The 21,968-nt window shown below is 40.8% G+C and overlaps 1 protein-coding gene across 1 annotated transcript in view; it reads left to right on the top strand.

The window, feature by feature from the left end:
- Positions 1-21,968, top strand: part of LOC115021963 (laminin subunit alpha-3-like) — a 53,650-nt gene that overhangs the window by 1,038 nt on the left and 30,644 nt on the right. The window contains 15 exon segments of the mRNA XM_029452707.1: positions 9,816-9,933; positions 11,593-11,711; positions 11,814-11,984; positions 12,693-12,793; positions 13,826-13,941; positions 14,693-14,811; positions 15,247-15,337; positions 16,602-16,733; positions 18,095-18,142; positions 18,275-18,322; positions 19,497-19,631; positions 20,324-20,458; positions 20,909-21,043; positions 21,294-21,346; positions 21,824-21,923. Coding sequence (XP_029308567.1) covers positions 9,816-9,933; positions 11,593-11,711; positions 11,814-11,984; positions 12,693-12,793; positions 13,826-13,941; positions 14,693-14,811; positions 15,247-15,337; positions 16,602-16,733; positions 18,095-18,142; positions 18,275-18,322; positions 19,497-19,631; positions 20,324-20,458; positions 20,909-21,043; positions 21,294-21,346; positions 21,824-21,923 — 1,621 coding nt within the window.

The raw sequence follows: 21,968 nt of genomic DNA, 5'->3' as shown, positions 1-21,968 counted from the left end.
CAAAGGGGAGAGAAGGAAAGTGTTCTGCTGAGGCCATTACTCTGCTGCTGTGAGATGAGTGATGCCATTTTGTGGGAGATGGCAGAACACCTTCACTGTTGTGCAATAGCAATATGTTTGTATCATATTCTTTTTCAGAGCTGTGTTTCGCTGCTGCTTATTTGTTTTGGATATATAAGCTGTTGGACTCGTGGTGTTTTGTTCACAAATCTTCCAAAAGTGTTAGACAATTATGTTTTCAGTTTGAGCTTCATCACCTCAGCCAGCAGTGATCATGTGAATAATGTCCTGCAGTTGGATGCTTGCCAGGAATCAGACTCACGCCTCTTTGGCCGACGAATACGCTTCCATCATGACCCCTGTCTCTGGAAGGAGATTGGCTCACGGCCCATGAAATTGTACATCACACTCAATTATCTACTGTGAGGAAGGAGAGGAATTCTTTCTCTGGATTAGAGATCAGAAGCATGTCAAATCAGTTTTGAAGAGTGCAGGTGGAGGCCTGGACCTCTTGTGTATGGAGGGTTTTGACCAGTTCTGTAGTGGACTTCAAAAAGAGAGCAACAAAAGAGATCCTCTCCACACGTGTTGCATTTTTGGCTCACAGTGGGCACTGTGTCAGACAATGGGTGTTGGCTTTTCTGTCTCTATTTTTAGGCAGACTGAGCTGGGCAAAGATCCTACATGGCTAAAAATATTTCACTCTTACAAGAGGATGGACACATGCAGGGCCTGTAGGGATGTCTGACACTAATACGTGGTAATGCTCAGTTTATTTGGGAGCCGGGAAAGTAGCATTATTGTATTATGGTGTGCTAAAAAGAGCGCGGCGAGATCTCTGATGGTGACTACCAACCGCACAACACCCAGCCCTCCCTCACTACAACCCCACACACACACACACACACACACACACACACACACACACACACACACACACACACACACACACACACACACACCTGTCACACATATTTTTCTTTTCATGGAATCTCATGCAACCACTAAGACTGTAAACAGTGCTCACCTGCCACCATTTCATACCATACGATTGTTTTAGCGCACAAATCTTCTGTGTACATAGTAGAAAAAGTGACTCTGAGAGAAAAACTCTGGCATGTGGTGGAACTTTATCAGTTGGTAGCTTTGCAACCTATGGTGCAGGAGTGTCAAACTCATTTTAGTTCAGGGCCCACATGCAGCACAATTTGATCTCAAGTGGGCCGGACCAATAAAATCAGAGCATAATAACCTATAAATAACAACAACACACAAAATTCTCACAAAAAAAGTACACGTATATTCTGAAAATGTTCAAATCTGATATTTTTACAAAGCATTATGAACAACCTGAAATTTCTTAAGAAAAAAAGGTACAATTTCAACAATAGTATTAGTTAATCATTTACACATGTGCGTTACAACTTACAGATCACAGTGTCTCTACAAAGGCATTTTGTCACGGGTATCTGGAACAGTATTTTACTTTATGATCTAAATAACTAATCTTTACACTTTGCAAAGTCCTCTCGCGGGCCGGATTGGGACCCCGGGCTGCATGTTTGACACCCCTGCTATGGTGTATCAAATCAACAAACTAGGCAATCAACGCACACCTACATTGAGAGAAAAAAACATACATACAATACAATATCATTTAATGATGAAGGATGGTTATATTTGAAATAGGTTCAGATTTGGGTTTGAAAGGAGGTTTTTTCTTCAGGCATTTTCCTGATTTTATATAAGTGTTACATTCCACCCTACCATTGCAATCTCATGCATTAGAGCTGTCAAGATGTTTGACTGTTCCACCTGAGGCTTTGATAGCTTTGTAGATTTCTTTCTCCAAAAATCCCCAGGAAAAATGATGTGTTCAATGAACTATGTGGGCTAGACCCAGGTGAATGGGTTCTGTGGTTTCTTTCAAGACCAACGCAGGTGGCTGTTCTGCTGTTGTCTATATAGCTTTCAGTAGATATGTTAGATAACGGCTCATTTGATGTTTATTTTAAAATGGTGAGGTTCAAAGAGAGACGCCTTTTTGACAGAGCTGTATCCGGTTTTTCTGTAAAGAGGATTGTTTGAAGCAAGTTTAAAGCCAGACTAATCTGACCAAAGTAAACTCAATAATGGAAATAAAACACCACATTTGAGCAGATTTGAACGTAAACATTTCCAACTGTTTAGCTATGATGGTGGTTTTGCTCTAGGGAGGGCAATGTGGTCTATCTGTCTACCACTTTGATCCAGATTGAAATATTTCTAAAAATGTTGCATGAATTGCCATGAAATATTGTACAGACATTCATGTACCCCAGAGGATGAATCCCACTGACTCTGGAGATCCCCTTTACTTCATAGTGCCACCAAGAGGTTGACATTTTGAGTTTTAGACAAATATCTCGACAGCTATTGGAGGGATTGCCATTCATTTTTGGCACAGTCATTCACGTCCCCCCCAGAACGAATTGTAATGACTCTGGTGATCTCCTGACTTTTCATCTAGCGCCAAATGTTAAGTTTTTTTATAACTTATATAATATACTAATGATATTCCAATCAGCCACAACTTTGTGTTTAGTGCTATTACCAAATATGAACAGGCTAACATGTTAAAATAAGAAGGTGAAAAGTGTGCCTGCTAAATATCAGCACTTTGTATTGTCATTGTGAGCATATTAGCATGCTGATGTTAGCATTTACCTCAAAGCACCGCTGTGCTTTAAGACAGCCTCACAGAGCCGCTGTAGCAGGGCTGTCAACTCTTAGTCTTGTTTTCATTCAAGCAACTTATATTCAAATCTTGCTTCAACTTTCATTAACCAGCCCAAAGTCTGAGTGCTTATATTGACACGATCACTGTCTAAATCACCGCCAGCTCAGAACTCTCCTCTGGATAAGCCCTTTGTCTCAGAGAGGCCAACGCAAGTTAACTGCTCCCTGTTTTTGTGACTTCTTGGCTTTTGACCCATGACCCATGACAAATCAGAGTCAGGATATAACCTCAATAATCTTCAGTTGGCTTCTGTATAGATAAAGATGGTGCTTAGCATAAATGGCTTTTTTACTTTTTAGTAATTGTCCCAAAATGAGTGAGTTTAAGGAGAGTAGACTTGTGGGAGCACAGATCATATCTTAAAATATTTTCACTAAAACAGTTTTTGCCTCGTGTGTGGCATATATCAAGAACCAGTAAAACATTTCTTGTCCAACTCATTATAGATTTATTTCGCATCTGTGCCCGAAGAAATACTGGCTACTTTTCCAGGAACGTTTGCCCCTTGTTAAACTATTTACAGAACAAAGTAGGCAAGCCATTGTTCTGGTAAACATTTACACCACATATCATACGGCCAGTCACTCCTTCTTTCTGGGGAATGTATTTTAGGAGCCCTGACCACATGTGCTTATCTGCCTGAGTGAGCCCAGAGTAGACCATGTGAGGCAAACATACCACGGCTTACTGCCGTCTGTCTCCCATCTGATGAGACTGAATGAACATCAGATATTATTGGTTTAAATTAAGTTCTGATAAGTTGCTGGATTGATGTTAAAGGGACTTAACTGGCCTTTTTGATATGAAGGTTAAAGATTCTTTCTGTAGGTGACAGGTGTTTATTGTGTTGATGGGGCGGTGGTGTGTGTGGTGGTTTTGTGGCTTTAAACCAGGGTTGTCAAACTCATTTTAGTTCAGGGGCCACATGCAGCACAATTTGATCTCAAGTGGGCCAGACCAATAAAATCACAGCACAATAACCTATAAATAACGACAACTCCAAATGTTCCCCTTTGTTTTAGTGCAAAAAAGTACATTCTGAAAATGTTCAAATTTGATCTTTTTACAAAACATTATGAACAACCTGAAATTTCTTAAGAAAAAAAAGGTACAATTTCAACAATAGTATTAGTTTATCATTTACACATGCGCATTAGAACTTACAGATCACAGTGCATCTAGAAAGGCACAAAACATTTTGTCACATGTATCTGGAACAGTATTTTACTTTATGATCAAAACAACTCATTTTTACACTTTGCAAAGTCCTCCCGTGGGCCGGATTGGACCCTCTGGCGGGCCAGTTTTGGCCCCCGGGCCGCATGTTTGACACCCCTGCTTTAAACGATTGCAGAATATCTTGTTGTTCACCTGTGATTTATAGGTTATTTGCTCAGCAGACTATGATATTGGACATGCCTTTCCCTTTGTTCAGGACATGTGAGCAAGTGCAAGAACGTTCATATGATCTGGTTCATGTTGGTGCAATGTCTTCGGCAATGCTCATAGTTCTGCATTCATCGAGAGACAAAGCTTCCAAGAACTCAATTTTAGAGACATTCCCCTGGAACCTAAGCCCCTCTCTCAGGGGTCCACCTCCCACCAAAGTTGGTTTGAATGTTTTATTTGCAGCCGTCGCCCCCTTTTGTGTTACAATCCTTCTAGGCGGTATTGTGTGACATCCTTTCTGTGCTCTCAGACTCTCACAAAGGTTTGGTTCTTTATAAGCCTCTCTGAAAGTGACCTGTCCCTCTCTTTTCACTCAATAAATGGACAAAAATGGAGAAGTGGTGTAATTTGGTGAGAAAGTACTTAAACAGAAAACACAAACACGCAAGTCTCCGAAAACAGACTGAAAACATTCCACTTTCTCTTGTCTTCAGCACTCTTACTGAGTGGACATACGACCATGCATGATGCTTGCTTGCGTGTATGGTCTTGTGTGCATTGCTGCATCTCCTCTAAATCACGCAACAGGTGGCTCGCAGATATGTAGAGTCTATAATCCTAATTGAGGTGTCATGTGTTTTGAATATGTAATCTGAGACAAAGATTCGATTCAATTATATTGAATACATTTGCTTGCTGATAAAGATTTGTTCTTACAGTGCAGCTGGCTCAGTCCAACCCTAGAGACAAGATTGGCTGTTAGACATGTCCCTATTGCTGTTGTGACGATGGAGGTGATGTAAGTGCCCATCTTTAGTCGGGCTGTCTGAGGCGCCAGGCCAACCCAGCAGATATTTACTACTCTGCTTACAGCCACCCCGTGCTAGGTAGCAGTAGCTCTGGTTTGGAAAAGCTTGTGGGCGTTACCGTTGGATTAATTAAGGCCTTTGGCATCAATTCATACATTTAAATGCAGATTTACTGACACAGGCATTGATGCAATGGGATGTATTAGAGAGCAGGCGTTTCCTAGACCCATTTGAAAAAGCTGTTTCATGAATAGCCGTACAGCCATATGCAAGACGTGGAAGGAAGTACTGCATCAGTATAATATTGCAAAACTACAATAGTTAACCAGACATATTGTATTGAAACATTGCAATCTTGAATTATTGTATTTTGTGCGTAAGCGTCAATGTTTTTGAGTAAAAGATAATTATTTTTGTGAACAAATTATTGGAGAATACAAATTTACTCACTCACAATTCCTGAAAATCAGAATATACCTTGATGCTGAATGCTTTATACCGTATATAGCTCATTTTGAAAGCTGTATTCTTAGTGTACAACGCAGGAACAGACAATTCTTGCGCTGCTGCAACTCAGGCTTTTACAATATGAAGACTGCTAACAAGTAGAAACTTGTATAAACTGTGTGTTTTCTGTTACACTTACAGTTCCCTTGTCATTTTTCTTTGTCACCATATAACTAATTCTGTCATGGAGACAGAGAAAAATACACCAGACTACCCCTCTCCCCCACCGCCCACCTGTTGCACATAGACAAACAGTTGTACATTGCATTGTTACAAACTGAAGGCCAACTGCTCCACCCCACTGGGCTGCAGCATGCTCTGTCTGGCAGGGCTGATCCACTCCAACAGAAGGTGATGCCTCCTCTCCTTTGAATTGCATTCCTGTGATCTCACATCAGACTCTCTGGAGTTCACTCAGATTGCCTTCCATCAGTCAGGATTCTGATCTCACTGCATATTTAGTCCTCTTGGCTCTGCAGTGCTCTTTGGTTGGAATTTGGGATTAGGATATTCAATATCTACTTCTAGACTGCACTTGCTGAAAATGTACTTATAATATTAGATTGCTAGTTTACTGTACATCTCCTACCTGTTTAACATCAGTTAAGATTAGATATAATGTGTTGATGTTATCTCTACACATCTAACTTCACATGGCTAGTATACAGCGCCTGCTATTAGAAAACTCAATAACATTAGAATGTCAAACAAATGGATTATGAAATTAAGCAACAGGCACTTTAGTTTCTGATTGAGACGGCTGAGAGAAATTCCTAACCCGTCCATTTTGCAGTACACTTCATTTGACTAACACAAAGAGATTATAATTGAAGAGATCCATGTGGCCGGCACGGCAGCAGGGTCACACAATCAGGCCTTTTTTCTTTTTGATCTTTGATCTTTCTGTGAGTATGAAACACTGCTACACAGCTCTTTGACCTTAAGTACAGACATGTATGAAGTGAAGCGGTGCTGCTGCAGTTCACACTTATTGCACATTTATCACTCTTGAGCTGATACCCACCCACACAAACTAGGCATTAGCTGTCGGGGTCAATAATCCAGAAATGACAACGCACGCACACACAACACCCAGTGGGCATGAAATGTCAGGGGCAACAGATTTAGGAGTGTGACTGTGTGTTTTTGTCAAAATGCCTTTACACATTATGACAAGTGTAATATGCTGTTGTTAAAATGGTGTTTGGTCATGAGGGACTTGGTTGGCTGTGTTGTGTTAATTAGAAGGTTAGAGGAGTTCTGGATACTTTATACCTTGTATATGTGACACTATTATAGGGGTCAAGGTCAGGAGGCACAGAATGTAGGTGTCAAACAGTTCATACCTGTCACAGCTCAACCCCTGACCTTTTTGACACCCACCCACTGCCTCCTACACTAAATCGCCTGGCATGGCACTCTTGTCTAAAGCCTGAGACTGCAGATACAGGGACGGGCAGAGGATAGCTCCGCTCAAGTGTTTTTCCAAGTGTTTTTGCCACAAGCTTCTCAATCTGTTTAATGTTATTGTACGCCACTGGAATCCTGCGCTGGTGTGCTTAGCATGCCATCTCAATATTTCATGCTCCCTGCAAACAATACGTAGGTGCTGGACATATTTCAAGAGTGTGTGTTTAGACTGGCAGCACACAGTTGGAGAGACAGGCCTGAAATTAAGCAAAGCCGTGCCAGGACAGGCTCTGTCTTCCAAGATCGTGCTGTCTGTTTCTCGCTGAGTTTGTTTCCGGAGGATTCTTCCCACCATCACTCAGCTACTGGCATCAAGTCAGTGTTAGATGCCGCGGTGAATAGCATCACCACAGTCAGGCTAGATGAGAAATAAGTCAAGTTAAATGCATGAGGTTTAAGTTAGTCTCTCTAGATCATGTTATTTACACAGTTTCCATAGGAGTGAGAGTAAATAAGAAGAAGTGATTGGATTTTCTATTTTGGTCTTTTTTGATGAAATTAAGTAGATTTTTTTACTTACTTTTCTAAGTATGTACAGTTGACAAAACACTGAACAATATCACTGTTGGTTCCTCACCAGTAGGCCTTGTAGGTACCCAACATTAGTATATTTTGTAATGTTGACTGAAATGTCCATCAAGTATTGAAGGTTGGCATAAAGGTTTTTGTCTGATTCGTACTTATCATATTGGCACCGGTATTTTATTTTCTAAAGGTTATTTTTGGGGCTTTTTGCCTTTAATTGATGGGATTTCGAACCCAGGCCACCGCAGAAAGGACTCAGCCTTTGTACATGGGACACCTGTTATACCAGGTGAGCTACCGGGGTATTTCTAATGACACCCAGTTCTATTCACCAGTCCACTAAGTAAAACTTCACCTATTCTGAAAAAGATGTGTGCTGAAACATTTTGGTTAAATGACACTTGCCAACCCCACAAATCTCCAGGGAAAATATGTTTAGTAACTAACGGCAGCAGAACTAGTACTGAATTTCCTGAGTGACAAAGAACATTGTTATTCAGGAACAGGAGAATCTCATGTAGTTACCATGTTTATCTATCTATACCCATGACAAGTGGTGAAGAAGATTTTCACTGCTGTACATTGCTGTCCATGACAGGTTTCTGAAAGCGGTGGCATGCTCTGCTTTGGGGGCATTAGGAGGGAAGGGGAATGTTGTGCTATGTTTGGAATCGGAGATGGGTCCGCATGCCAGCCAGCACGTCTCTAGCCACCCCTACCCCTTTTACCCTCCCCCTCGTCTCTCTCTCCTCCTGCGTCCCTTCCCGCGGCCCTCCCTTGATGCCGTCACAGCCCGTGTGAACTAAACTTCCTCTTGTTCCTCAGCAGAACCAGCATAATGATAGAAGGCAGCTCCCCTGGAAAAGCTGTGTTTCTTTTTTTAGCTGGATGACAGCACCCTCATTTATCTTTTGCACATCCTGTTACATGTGGGTGGAAGTGTTTTCTGATTAATTTCAAGACACACCCATTTCAAAGTTGAGGTCAGAAAGAGGCATTCAAAGTCATTTTATTTACTTACACATTGATTGCTATGCTCAATGACACCACTGTGCAACCTAATGATTTAGTTGTTTGTGATTAGGGATTGTTGACAGTTTTCAGTCCACCAACAGACCTCTAAACTCTCTCACAATCCATCAACCAAAGAGCTACTTCAACTTCAGGCCATTATGTTTCAGGGTTGGTGGGAGAAATCCATCAAGATGTTTGTGGATCCTTCTTGACAGAGTCCATTACTCCTTACTGTGCTTTGATATGAGTGTAAGCAAAGCTCCCTGCCTCATGCAAGGAGAGACAGAAACTTGAATGTTTCAAATGCCCGCTGGGCTTTTTTCATCAAGGCGCTGAGGGACGCTAGACGAGCTTGGGCCTGCCTTCAACTCTCTCAAAGAGAAGACAGTCTATAGAAATATTTTTTATTTTAATAGCACGCACTATTTTAGGCACAGTTTTAATTAATCTCTTCAATCCTCAGGACAGGTACCATAGGTTTAATGAACATTTCCTACAGTACCCTGTTGTAAAATAAGATAAAATGTGTTTCAGCCACAGAGAAACAAGACAGGGGTGTGGTGGTCAGGTGTAGGTGAGGCTTTTTGTTGACACTGCAGGTGTCCACGTGCAGGTTGGTGTCACAGGGTTTAAATTCCAAGCCACGCCAAGTCCATGCCAGACCATGACAAAGAGAGCTTTGACTATCACAAATGACCTTTCCATCGTACAATGTTCAATCAAGCTGAAGGCACCCGCTTTTAGGGCTTGATGGGGATGTTGATGAACTGCAACGGAAACATACTGCTCTGAGCCTGACAGAAAGCTCAGTGTTGGCAGAAACAATCATTGGCAGCGTTCTCTGCCCTTGTATTGACTGTATATTCTGATGAAAGATGGAGATAGAGAGTTCCGAAAACAGACACGGATCATGTGGGCTTAGCTGTTGTCTTTTCACTAACCTGGCTGCACCTGTAATACTTTTATTGACTATATGCTGACAAAGTTGGTGAATTGTTTGTGCTTTGCAGTATGGCCCCACATGTACTGCTGAATTCAAGCTGCAAGAATAAAAGCTCAGAGCAGGGGGCCTTGGCCTTGATTCAATGTGATGGCTAAATCCTCATTAAAAGTCATTAGGTCTGTGGCTACGTTGGCGATGGCCAAGCTGATGTTGTGCCCCAGCTTTCACAAGAAAGGAAATAAGAATATTGTCATAGCTGCGTGCCAAGACTGGGGCCTTACTTGACTGAGCAAGCAGAACACAGGACACTACAACATAGTGCCATTCAGAGCAGTGACTGTGTTTTTGTTTAGCCTGCTCTTTGTGTTCTGGTTTTCAGCTCTTCCATGTGGCGTACGTCCTCCTCAAGTTTGCTAATTCACCTCGACCTGACCTCTGGGTGCTGGAGCGCTCTGTGGACAACGGGAGAACCTTCACCCCCTGGCAGTATTTTGCACGTAAGTTCTCATGTGATTTTGTGCTTTTATTTCTGAGCTGACCTTTCAAACGAAATTCTTTCGTCCAAAACATTTCATTGTGCCGTTGACCCTGTGAGAACCCAAATATGGGGCGGCAGCAGTTCAGTCAGTAGGGACTCCAGATCCCCCACACTGCTCCCCGGGCGCTGATAATATAATAGCTAGGATGGGTTAAATACAGAATCTAAATTTCACTGTATGTGCTGTGCAGGGCTGTGATTCATAATCCTCAATTTCTATTTCCATTTTCCACATATGACTTCCACATGATATAAAAAAACCCACTTGTGCCTCATTAATTGTGAGATGAATCAAATGATGGAATTGTAAAATTAAACTTCTCTCTTGGAGTTGTAGGTCAGATTATGTGCTGGACATCAGAAGCTAAAGTTTCTCACACATACATATAACCTGCCAGTCCCCCAACTGTCAGTGATTTGTGATTCAATCTGGTAAATCTGGATTTTTGTAGTAAATTATATTCTTGTATGTAAATGTCAGCTATTTGTTGACTGTACAATTCCATAGTGATCCCTACTTGAAACAAAACCTTTTACACATTTTGTTTATTGCACCCAGTTTACAATACACAGAAAGAGATTGGAAAGTGATTCATAAGAAGTAGAGTGTAAAAACACAACAGCAGCAACCACTCATTAACAAAATCCTGTCAAAATCACAAGAACACAGATATGGAGGATTGCCTTGTCTTTGTAATAAACAGTTGTTAAATCATAATTAGCAGATTTTGTTTGAAAATAGGCTTTTTTCATGGCAGACATTTTGACTCTATATAAGGAAAAAGCACAGGTGTAACTAACAATGGCCCGCTAAGCCATGCCAGAAATCCATCACGTAGAGTAGCAGAGCCCCGGAACAGGCACTGCTGAATGTAAAGCAGCCGTTATTAATTACGCCTGTGTCATTCCTGCCATGACAAGTCAAAATGACTGCTCTGAAAAAGACCCTTTGTGAAGATGGATTAAAATGTGTTTGCTAGCGCACATTTAATCCTGGCACACTGATCAGCCCGCTTAAGAATTTAAGACAGGATGTGTGTGTGTTTTTGGTTTGAGGAAATCAAAACTAAGAACAGAACATTATAACTTTGAATGAATTCCACAATAAAAGCCAAGCTTTAAACTTTTATGCGTTGAGGGTAGATTTTGCATAGAAAGTAGTAAGTAGTAGTAGCATAGAGTGAATTTCAGACTTAATGACAAGGCCTGTAATGTCATACCATTTCCAAACTACGTGAACTTCATACCTGAATGCATGTTCTCAATTTGTCGAGTTGGCGTAGCTGAGCTATGATGTCTAATATCCGGGAGGCACCTGTGCACACAGCCTGCCAGCAGACACAGCTGTGACTCATCAGATTTAATATCAGAGTTTCTCTTTGCCATCATTTTTACTTGATCCAAGTTCATGTTCATGCTCAGACTCCACTGTTTCATTCACTTAGCTTTTATGCTTTGAAGTCTAATAATGATAAGAGCAGAGAGAGAAGCTATAAAGAGTAGCTTTACAGAAGTGATTATTATATTATTATAACATTATTCTCTTAACATGAACATAAAAAAAAAGAATGGAATATGAAGTGAAAGGCTTTTAATTCATCTTTTTTTTTTGGGTCAGATTCAAAGCGTGAGTGTATTGAAAGGTTCGGAAAGCAGCCCGATGCTCGTATAGTAGATGATGATGACCAGATTTGCACCACAGAATACTCACGAATCGTCCCTTTGGAGAACGGAGAGGTAAACTATCATATCAAGTTCTTGGAAAACCAAACTGACATTGAAATATTTTATAAGGTATCAAAGACAATCTTGTGAAATAAATACATTTGTGTTGACAAGATTGTGGTGTCTCTGGTCAACGGTCGGCCGGGGTCCAGAAACTTCACCTACTCGCCAGTGCTGCGAGACTTCACAAAGGCCACCAACATCCGCCTGCGCTTCCTCCGCACCAGCACCCTGCTGGGACACCTGATCTCCAAGGCCCATAGAGATCCCACAGTCACACGCAGGGTGAGGCCCATACTGTACGACCTCACACAAAGGTGTCATGCTGGCAGACTCTTGTTTCCCATTTGGGCAAGCCACTTTTACTACTTTGCACCACCCACCCTCCATCTTTCTTTTTGCTGACACAAACACACTGACCTGCTCCCTCCTGCTCACACATTCATCCTGGTCAGAGACTAAAGCCAGATCTCTCTGTCCCCTCATCATGGTGGTTTGTTACAGCTCCACCCGGCTGCAGGTGCATAGTATGGCACTTCTCCTTACAGCAGGAGAACATGTTAAAAAAGACTGTAGCATCAGAAATTCTTCTTTAGTAGTGACTTAAGATATCCTGTAGGATATAGTAGCTTTAGGAAAATTGTATAAAGTAAATCTCTTGAAGACGTAATTCCAGAATTGTATCCTCAGGGTTCATGTCCAAAGCAGCTTATTAATTTGTCTTTATTTGACATGCTGCGAATAAATCAGTGATGTCAGCTGTTGATTCTTATCTTATCTTATTATATCTCTTATCTCTTTTTATAATGCACTGATTCACTCCATAAATCTAGCCTAATGGATCATGGTTTAAGTTTTTACTAGTCAACATGTGACTCACTTCTGCTTCCATGTACAGTCAGGCATTTGTTTTGGTGTGGGAGAAGTTGCTGATAACAACGCTTTTTACTTTGAAATGTAGCTGGTGATAACATTTTTCCTATTTGTTGACAGTATTACTATAGTATCAAAGACATCAGCATTGGTGGACGCTGCGTTTGCCATGGGCATTCACAGTTGTGTGGTGGTGGGCGGAACCAGGAAAACCCAAACAGGTTAGTAATGTGCTTCATCCTAAGCAATGCTATAAATATGTGGCACAATACTTTAGTTTGGAATGCTCTGCTTGAAGCATTTTTCATCACTCATTAATTATAGACTGAACTGGTTCCTTTTCTAAAGTTGACTTTGAAGTATAACTTCTTGTTTATTCATTAACAGCGCTGGACATTCTTTTTGTACAATAGGCTTCTGTGTATAAATGTACTGCGATGACTCAATGCTGAAAACATACTGACAAAAACCAGAGAGATGCTGCCAGATGTAGTGATTTGAGTGATAGTGAATTGTTTCGGAGAAAGGACAATTACCTCATATGTTTGTACGTTGACATCACCATTGTAAAGGGCAGCAGGTTCTTTTATTTCCTCTGTTTACTGCCTGTGATGTTGTATATAGTTGGTAAAAGGGCAGGATGGGTAATAAAGTGCTGCTTTGAATCACTGTTGTCCTCTGTATTCTAAACAGCTACACAACACGACTACATAGCAGTCATGTATGCAACACTGTGTTTCAATGTTTGCAAGCATTTTAAATGTACCATTGGCTTAAAGTTGCTCCTATCAATGTTTTTATATCAACAATGGATCAAATGACTATGTACAATGTAAAAAGTGTTGCTTGTAGTAACATACAGGAACATAATTATCACCCGACTTTGCAGTTCCCCTCAGCTCTACGGAGTGTTTTAGCGTCTTTCAGCTTATTGTTTTGGTTTTATGGGAAAAGCGCAGATACGCTACTTGACCAGCATCAGATGACGAGACCAAAACAGAGCCAGAAGTAAAGTGAATGTTGGACTTCCATTCATCAGGTTGTCATGACATGACTCCACATGAAAGCTAATGTTGTTGTGTCTGCTGTATAAATAGACAGTTGCCAGAAAAACTTAATAAGTGTAATATGTCTGTGGTTACATCCTGTTCTGCTGCCCCCAAGTGGCTGATAAATAAATGAGTCAAGATTTAAAGAAAGTTCCGAAAGATCTGACTATCACTAAATCCAGGTGTCTTATCTCCTGTCTGTAGACTTCAGTGTGAGTGCCAACACAACACCTGCGGTGAGTCATGTGACCGCTGCTGCCCAGGCTTTCACCAGAAGCCATGGCGTGTTGCAACTGTTGACAACCCCAATGAGTGTCAACGTAAGTGTACATGTACAATGGTTCATTCAATGTGTAAACAAAACCACACTGTGCTACTCCCCACACTACTGGCTTCTTGAATTACGACCCCCAGAGTGGTCTGAAGTGTCCTCTTACCTTGATATTATAGCCCTGTTGTGGATGCCCTGTTATGGTATTGTAGAAGTCCTCTGTGAAGAGTTGAGAGGACATTCCTCATATGGTATGTATGATGAACAACACAGTGCACAACTAGCTCCAGGATAACAGCTTTTTTGTCAGCTTAGTCAGCTAGTCAGCCGGCTAGCCAGGCCCGCGCCAGGCAGCCTACCAGATAGCCCTCCATGCCAGCTTATCACAGCCATCCAGTCACCCGGCAGCGCGTCTGTCAGCTGGAATCTAATTGCTTTGGACTGTTGACAAATTTTCCCTTCATGAAAAATGACCTTGTAGCAGCCACAAAAGAGAGAGAAAGATGAAGAAGAATCTAATCAGTGCACTCTTGCAGTGAAAATGCACCCTAACCATTCATAAACATTAAAGAGACACTGGGGTGGTATACAGGAAGAAGATGTGCCTTCTTGTTTAATTTGGATTTTACTGTTTCTCTTCATAGTTAACAACCGGATTTAAAACTCCTTTTTGGAGAATGAGTAGCTTAAGATGGCTAAATACAGACAGGGGAGTGAGAGGTAATTAGCTGAGGCATAGAGAATAATTGTGTGTGTGTGTGTGTGTGTGTGTGTGTCTCTCCTGGGGGTTTCCTCCTCAGCCTGCAAGTGTTTCTCCCATGCCTTTGACTGTTATTACGACCCAGAGGTGGAAAGGAGGGGAGCAAGTTTAGACACCTTCGGGAGGTACGACGGAGGAGGAGTGTGCATCAACTGCCAGGTATGAAATGCATGTCAAGTCTAAACTGATTCCAGTGTGTACATGTGTGTGGTTGTAGGGGAAGAGGAGAGTATAAAATAACAAAGAAACATTCCATGTTGTCCGTGTGTCTTCATGGAGCCCTGAATGGAGCATTTGATTCTGCACCATGTTGGGGTTTGCGAGGCCATTCACAAACTTTACCCCGACCAACTCTTCAAGAAATTGATTTTGTGTCATTTCCTTTCGTCAAATAAAAGTTTACTGTTTTGTTAATGTGATATCCCTCTAGGAATACCATACAGATGCAGAGAGTGTATGAAAGCTTCAATGTGCATTTTAAATGAGAGATTCTACTTTACAGAGCAAAGAGGACTGTTGTGCTCATCCTTCTATTCTCCCTGTTCAGTTATGAAGGAGTTCTGGCTCACACATTATTTGTGTGTTCTTCTTTAGCACAACACTGCTGGAGTGAACTGTGAACACTGCCTTGAAGGTTTCTACAGACCTTATGAAGTACCTCACGAGTCTCTCACTGGATGCATACGTAAGTTGCGTTCGCTGTGTTTGTCCCCTTGATTTAGTGTAACTTTTAAATGCCCAATTTTCAATTCTACATATTTTATTCCTTCATTTGATTGCTACTAGTTCATTTGTCCTGGGTACATATAGATTCAAATGATCATTGTGTGTGTGTATGAGTGCTGCGATATGTTTTAATTTTGTATCTCTAAATTTGGAAATTATATTAAACAATGAGAGTAAAGATTCTTCAGATACCAGTGGAAATAAGTTTCTGCAGCTTCTGTAATTGATGCAATAAGAGCATATTACAAAAATATAACTTGTTAGGGTCGAACTTTGCCACCTGTCAGATTTCCAGGCTACAGCTCTAAATATATAAATACCATGAAGGTATTTGACTTGCAGTATGTATGATGAACAAGCGAAGCCAAAACAAAGTTATATTCACAGAGAGGCATCATCGTTTTGTTTGAGACACAAATGGCAGCATTGCATAAGCACCACTGGCACCACCGCTTGTATTATTGCTAAACTGGGCTCCGCTCTTGTTTACATTACTTTAATGGTCTGTGGCTGTTCCTCGCCATTATAAATAGCTGCCAGTTGTGTTTGGATATAGAGAGTAGTGGTATTAAACTGGTTGCCCTGAGCGCTTTGAAGAGTAAACTATAAAACCTACAAACTCAATTAATTCAGTTTAGCAGAGGAAGGTGTTCGTTTTGGCAAAAGCAGAGTCAGTAAAGGTTCAATAATCATTATTCACTTTCTTTACATATTTATTTTCTTGCCTGACAACCAATAAATCTGTGTTTATGTGTATGAATGGCCATAAGAGCAGCAACGATTAGTCGATCGAGAGAAAAGTAATTGTTAACTATTTTGATGATTGATTATTCGTTAAAATACATTTTCATTCAAAAATGACAGGAAATGCTGTTTTCAGCCATTTAAAATCATATTAAACTGAATATCTCTTTCCGGACTGACAAAACAAGACATTTAAAGACATTACCTTGGACTTTGGGAAACTGGGATGGGATTTTTCCCTATTTTCTGACATTTTATAGACAAAAAATAAATCCAAAAAATAATCGGCAGATTAATTGATAGTGAAAATAATCGTTAGTTGCAGCCCTACTTTCCATGTTTCTATTTCTATTTCTAGTTAGTGTTATAGTTATGATTCTTGGTGTGGACGGCCCTTAAGTCTACATTGATGCATCTTTAGGCATGTGTGCACATTTGTCTGACAATATTAATTGAAAACAAAAACACGCAACCACCAGCCTGCAGGTGCGACGAAAGGACCACAGCCGGCTGTGAAATGGGGTCTGGAAGGTGTATCTGCAAGCCCCAGTTGGCTGGAGAAAACTGTGATCGCTGTGCTGACGGATACTATTACTACCCTCAGTGCATTCGTAAGTTTTATTTATTTATTTTCTCTTATCACACACTGGATACCTAATTTACCTTTTGAACCATGGACTACAGAGAAAATAATGTGTCTGCGTTGAGGAGCTCAGTGTGTCAAGGTATACACAGTTAAGTGAAACTGAACCCGTTCTTTGACGGCTGGAATCATTTTCAAGTTCACCTTTTATTAGCCTTTTGTGTTTCAGTTTTAGGGAAGAATACAACTTTTTTGGACTTGTTATTATTATATACTCAAAGAAGTATGCCTTTAATGCTACAGGTCTACATTCAGGTCAATTGTTTCACATGCCAAACCTCTGTCTAAACAAATACACTCAGATATTAGACACACCAGGAGAGTTTCTCCATCTTATCTCACTCTGATCTGGCTACAGAGTCAGCCACTAAACCACCCAGTCGTTCATCTTTTTATTATTTCTTCAAATCGTTGACTGACATAAGTCAATTTAAAGGGGGCACTTATGTTTTGAAACTTTATTTCACACGTAATAATTCACATTTCTCCTTTTCTAATCCTAATTATACCACTTTGATTGACTTGTGGTGCATATCTAAACAGTTCATGCTTGTTGTATGCAGTCATTATACATGGAAAAGCAACAGATCTGTAATCTGCCTCCGGCTTATTGTTTCTTATGTCTTTAAAGGTGAATTAAATTAATTGTAGACTGATGATTTAAGACTTGGCATTTTATGAGCAATATATAGCGATATTACTAGAAGTTATTATTAAAACTGGGTCCCTCTTCTCCAGGCTGTTAGCACCGACAAACTAGTCTAAACATGCTGACACAGTCATAAGGAGGCTGTCTGGCTTTCAAGAGATTCTTCGCTGCTGTTTTGTGTCACTGTTTAACATTTCTACAACTTGTATGTGTGATACAGTAGATCAAAGTCGTTTTAGTTTGTTGCTGGCAGAAGATGATTCTTTACATATAGGGATCACAGTGATAAAGGAATAGTTTGACAGTTTAGTTTGAAATACACTTATTTGCTTTCTTGCCAAAAGTTAGATGAGAGGATTGATACTACTCTTTGTGTGTGTGTGTCTGTGTGTTAATGCCAGATATGTAGGAGATAGCTTAGCTTAGCTTAAAGACTGGAAATGGGTAAACATAGCTTGCCTGGCTCTGTCCAAAGTTATCTTAACCACCAAGAAAATGAACGTATTTCCCAAAATGTCAAACTATTTCTTCAATAATATTTTCTTCTAACTGCATTGCGTTCTCTTGTTTACGGGTTATTAAATGTGAATTTTAAATCTTATATCAAAAGGAAATTCCACTCCACTATAATTATTTATTATAAATAAATAAATCATTTCATGCCTTTCCTTTACAATCAGCATATCCCGTATACCAGTCGACCAAATCCCCTGCAGGACCTATTGTGGGTAAGTTCAATCAACACAATTATGCAGTGTCTTGTACCACAATTTAGCTTGACAGATGTCTTTAAACAATCATTTAAAATGCTATTACAGTCCTCTTTATTTCTCCATCATTCTCCCTTTCTATCTGTATAGGGCCCACCGCTTGCCCTGTGGGTTATTTCGGCTCACCCAACTGTCAGCGTGAGTGTGATTACATCTGATATGTTGTGCTGCTACAGAGGTGTTTATGCTATGCTATGTTAACTGCTTTTATTGCTTCTTCGCGTTTACATTTACTGTATCTAAAAAAGAAAAAAATACATCTGAAACGGTATCCTCTTGAAGAGCTTTTTATACAGGCCAGTCTTTGACTTATTTGTCACCTGAGTCACATTTACTTACAGGCAGCCCAGGTTGTTAAAAAGGGCTTTAGAGGAACATGCAAAGTACCACTGAGTCTCACTTGGTTTTCTGCAGAGTTACATGTTAAGAACATATGGCAGGGGTCAGTCAAGCAAGTCTTAATGTATATAGGCTTGACTAAAGGTCAGATAATGTTTGTAGGCCTTATGAAAACAGAACTGGCAGTATATTATGATTGGGTTGAACTACATGTATAATATATTGTCAGAATGAGTAAATTTGCTGCTCAGTGACAGCAGCTCTCGTGCAATTGTTGAGTAAATCACTCTGATGGTCTTAAACGATCATGTCCGTCAGGGATTTTAAGTTCATGTAGTCTCTGTTCTCTCTGGATAGCAATAGTGAGTTGGGACTGTGAGAACTAGCCAGTCTATTATTAGTTAAGGCCCTGTTTATAATTTATGTTCCAAATTCCCTTTTCTGGATTTCTCCAAGCTGGGAAACCCATTATTAATAATCTGGCATTGCTATTACAGCAACAACCTTAAGCCCTGACTTATCATTTGACAGAGACTGTAGGCAAACAATAACTTTCCTTTAATTTTTCTGAAGAACCAGTTTTTCATCTCGTGACCTGACGGAGAAGAGATTTTATCAGCAGCCTTCGAAAAGCTGATTTTATTGTTTTGGAGCTGCTTAGGGGCAAAGAAAACTGTGGCAGTCTCTGTGCTGGCTGTCCTGTCTTAGTGCCAAGACTATTCACATACCAGTAACAGGGGAGGCTTGGCAAGACGTGGGCACCAGTGTAGCCGTACCACTGTGTGCCACAATATAAGAATAGTTCAACTGACGAAAGTATTTGTCATTCCCTGTTATTCAGCTGGACCAAAGAAAGAGCCCAGGCTAATCTATAAGCGAGCTCCAGGGTTACTCATTTGAATTTCTTTTAGTTAGGATTTAATTTGACTACTTTTATTGTTAAAATAAACATTTCTAATGTGTTTGTGCACAGAGTGTGTATGTGACTACAGAGGGACAGCGTACGGGGTGTGCGATGCTTTAGGCCGCTGCCTGTGCCGTCAGGGTGTGGAGGGGGAGCGATGCGACCGCTGTCGACCAGGATACCACTCCTTCCCAAACTGCCAGGGTGAGAGAGAATCACCATGCCAATGAGCTTTCAGTGTCTTTCGTTGATTTGTTTCCACATGGCAGCGTAGCCAGTAGTGATATTTTGGATTAATTGCAGTTAAACAGTAAGGGTTAGTTTGCCAAGAATTTTAGCAGTTGGCATGAACCTGCTTGTTCTGGTTTCTCGAGAAAGTACACTTCAAACAGGGACCTTTTTGACCATTTTAAACTCTAAGCTCAAGACTTTTTGACACTAAAACCTGAGGCTTGAAAACTGACCTTCCTGAGAAACCCAGACCAACAGAATCTGTGTTATAATGGAAGAAGGAAGTGCTGCATGGCTCTGATGGACGATCGGACAGCTGCTCTTTAGTAAGGCAGGTGAAAATACAAAAAACAGTGTATCAACGCTAGGTTTTCATCACGGTCATTAGATGTTGTCTGCACCTCTTGATATTAAGCAACTTCCTGGATCCATTATTTTACATTCTATTTGATCTTATCATCATCTTATTTAATTTGAACAATTACACGCTGTTTATATAAATTAATGTCTTTGTGTACTATATTTTCTAACCAATGTTATGTTGATTTTAAGGAACCCTGCAGTCCTGTACAGATAAAGAGAATGATGATTGATTATTTTGATTCTAATGAGGAATAAGGAGTGTGTGCACCCCGCGACTCACAACCTTCTTTCTCTTCCTCCAGCATGTGTCTGTGATGGGGCTGGTGTGGCTGACACTGTGTGCAGTCCAAGTGGCCAGTGTATTTGCTTTCCCAATTATGCAGGGCAGGAGTGTGACGAATGTGCACCCGGCTACTATGGATACCCAGACTGTGCTGGTGAGTGGCTTTGATCCCTCTATGCCCGCCAGCGTAACTATGACAGATAAACCAATTGGGTGCATGGGATTTGAGTGCAGGTGGAAAAAATGTAGCTGCTGGGCTTACTGTGGCCTGTTCTCATGACTCTGTGGAGCAAACATGCTCATTCTCCCACAATATACCGTATAAACTATATGTTGTCATCCGCATGCATTTAGCCTATTAATGTATTCTGCATGACAAAAGGATTCACAGAGAGCTGGAGCATGAGAAATACATGCACTTCTTCCTTCTAGGGAATTATATTCCCAAGAATAGACAGCTGGGAATCACGGACGGAAATTAGATTCTGGCAAAAAAGCCAGAGTCATTTTTAAACCCTTTTTTTTTCATACCAGATTCACCTAACCCTAATGATGACAACACTACAGGCTTACATTTAAAGTTTTACTTTGTTTCTGTCCCTAGTCTGCCAATGTTCACAGGAAGGCTCACATGGCAGCCTATGCAACCCACTGTCGGGTCAGTGTCTGTGTCTCCCAGGGGTGGTGGGGCAGCAGTGTGACCGCTGTGCCTCTGGACTCAGGTTCCCCCAGTGCTCAGGTAACCACATCAGGAACCATCATACTCGTAAAATAAGTCATATTGGGACCAATAATATTTAAAGTGGCAGGGCTCAGTTATGTCCGATTGTTGAAGGATATCATTTATTTAACATGTTTCTAGATCTCTCCTCAGTCCCCCTTAATATAAAAATAATGAACAACCTTTGAGCAATGTTTGATAGTCCGCTGCAAAAAGGAAATATACAATTTGCTTATGTACTAATGTTTTGTACATTTTGTGCTTCCAGCCCCCATAAGTGCGTGTAACCGAGACGGAACTGAGGGCACCGATCATCAAACGGTATGGCACTCTCAATAATCTTTCATTTTTTATCTACAGAAGCCCAACCCTATCATGTTTTTATTAGCCTTGATAACAGAAGTGGTCACAGTCTAAATCCAGCACTTGTCCCTTTGGGTGTGGATTGACATTACCTCAAAGTTGTATAGCTGATAACACAGCAGATTTCACAAGGAAGTGCGTTTCCCTGAAATGTAAATGCAATTAAAATAAAGGAAAAGAGACTTCCTCTCATTTTGAAGAGGAAGAAAAACAATAATGAGTTTTTGGAAGGTCGCTTCCCCCTCTATTTTGGAGCATGTGCTATGTTTGAAAGGAAGAAAAACGGCAAATTTCTAGTCATTCAGAAAACCGGTACTACAGAACAATATGCGGGCGCTTGCAGCTGATTTCAATCCATCAGATTTTAAACAAATATAACCTGGCTTTCAATAGTAGCTACCAGTTTCAACAATTCTTAGATTCCTTATCTTTCAGGGCTCCTGCCGCTGCTTGGTAAACGTGGAGGGAATCTTGTGTGACAGGTGTAAACCTCTCTACTGGAAGCTGGCTGCAGAAAACCCCCGTGGCTGCACAGGTAAGTGACCGGTCCACAAATCTAATCTAGAACCAAAAACTATCA

Source organism: Cottoperca gobio, chromosome 17 (genome assembly GCF_900634415.1).
Source record: "Cottoperca gobio chromosome 17, fCotGob3.1, whole genome shotgun sequence".
NCBI classification, from domain to species: Eukaryota; Metazoa; Chordata; class Actinopteri; order Perciformes; family Bovichtidae; genus Cottoperca; species Cottoperca gobio.
This window is presented reverse-complemented; position numbering and strand designations above follow the sequence as displayed.